Source organism: Antrostomus carolinensis, unplaced genomic scaffold (assembly GCF_000700745.2).
Source record: "Antrostomus carolinensis isolate BGI_N321 unplaced genomic scaffold, ASM70074v2 scaffold36598, whole genome shotgun sequence".
NCBI lineage: Eukaryota > Metazoa > Chordata > Aves > Caprimulgiformes > Caprimulgidae > Antrostomus > Antrostomus carolinensis.
This window is the reverse complement of record NW_010334288.1, coordinates 1,373-2,965: the sequence shown is the minus strand read 5'-3', so window position 1 is coordinate 2,965 and position 1,593 is coordinate 1,373. Positions and strand designations below refer to the sequence as shown.

Genomic DNA, 1,593 nt, shown 5'->3' with positions numbered 1-1,593 from the left:
ACTGCAGCAGCAGCTGCCGGTTGGTGTTCTCTGGGAGCGGCTCAGCTTCAAACCGCCGCAGCCAGTAGTCAGCATCCTTGTAGCCTTCCACGAAGAGCTGGAAGGAGCCCACCTGAAGCAAGGAGAGGCTGCGTTACAGGAGGCCACAGAGGAGCGGGGACAGGCGAGCGCAGAGGCCAGCAGCCCTACCTTGGGTGGCAGACCAATGCGGTTGAAGCGCTGGCCGACTTTTGGCACCTTCTCCAGGGCCAGCCTCTTTCCTCGGGACTTCACCCTGTCGATGGCACTGTAGTTAAAGGTCTCGCTGGCCAGATACACCACCTGGGGGGACAGGAACACAGGTGTCAGCAGGGGCACCTGGCAACTGTCACAGCACTGGCTGATAAAAGCAAGGCACAGCATTTCCCACGGCTCTGCCCAGCACGAGGATCCCCACAGCCTGAGCAGGAGTAGTCCTGGTCCAGGGCTCTCACCACATCTCCGAGGTCAGCAGTGCCACAAGAAAGGGCACAAGCAGAGCAGCGCAGAAGCACACAAAAGCCTTCCCAGGACGAGATTCCAGCAGCTCTCCCCTCACCTTCGTGCGGGGAACAATGTTGAGTTCCAGTTTCTGGTCCACCAGGCTGGCGCCCGCCTCCGACAGGTAGCCCTGGTTGAGGACGAGGCAGTCCCGCCCAAAGCAGCACGGACAGCACAACTTCTGCAGCCACTTCGTCCACTTGGGGTTCAGCTGCCCATATGGCTCCTCGTTCTTGGGCTTGAAGACACCAATGATTTTCTGCGAGCAGGAGAGAGGAGGGTTGACTCAAGGCAGTTGGCAGAGTCGGGACAGTCCCCCCAGAGCCAGCCTGTGGTGGGGACACTCAGGAACAGGCCCAGAGCAGCCCCTCACTGGGGCAATATCCAGCCCCTGGAACCAGGCAGACCCTGCAGCTCCTGGGAGGGACCCTTCCCTGCCAGTGTCCCATCCCACGAGGGCAGGATGCTGCCTGAAGACCTTCATACTCAGCTCATGCACCTGGAAATGACATTCCTTGTCCCAAAGACACCAGTGATGATACTGTCCCCTGGAAAACATCCCAGTTCCATCCCAGTGACCTTTGGATGGCTGGGAAGAGCTACTGCTCACCACTGCTCATTACATCCATGCAGGAGAAGGAGGGGGGCAGTGATCTCTGCCCTGGCTCCAAAATCCATTGAGCAGAGCTGATCCCAAACTGACCAGAGGGGAAATGGGACCAGAACAGCTGAGCAGCTGGAGGACCCCCAAAGAGCCTAGGGCTCTGTGCTGGGGGGCCTAGCTCGAGACAGCAGAGAGGCTGGCCCTCTGGGTACACAGTGGGCAGGAGGACACAGGCAGCTCCAAACTGGCCACCAGCTGGTACCAGCAGCAGGCTCAGCCCCTCAATCCAGCCCCACACACATCGACCCAACAGCAGGGACAGCAGCACAGGTACCCCACCACGGCAGAGAGCATAGAAGCCTTGCGCTGCACCATCACCATCCCAGGGTTGCCAAACCACACAGCCAAGACAAAAGATGGAGCAGAGGCAAGGCGACCCCTGCCCCTGGGGGCGGGGACCCCCTGGGGGG

The 1,593-nt window shown here is 60.3% G+C and overlaps 1 protein-coding gene across 1 annotated transcript in view; it reads right to left on the bottom strand.

The window, feature by feature from the left end:
• PI4K2A (phosphatidylinositol 4-kinase type 2 alpha) overlaps positions 1 to 778 on the bottom strand; it is a gene marked incomplete at its 5' end in the record, with an annotated part of 3,053 nt that extends 2,275 nt beyond the window's left edge. The window contains 3 exons of the mRNA XM_010174183.1: positions 3 to 112; positions 190 to 321; positions 578 to 778. Coding sequence (XP_010172485.1) covers positions 3 to 112; positions 190 to 321; positions 578 to 778 — 443 coding nt within the window. The remainder of the gene's footprint in view (positions 1 to 2; positions 113 to 189; positions 322 to 577) is intronic.
• Positions 779 to 1,593: the final 815 nt, after the last annotated feature.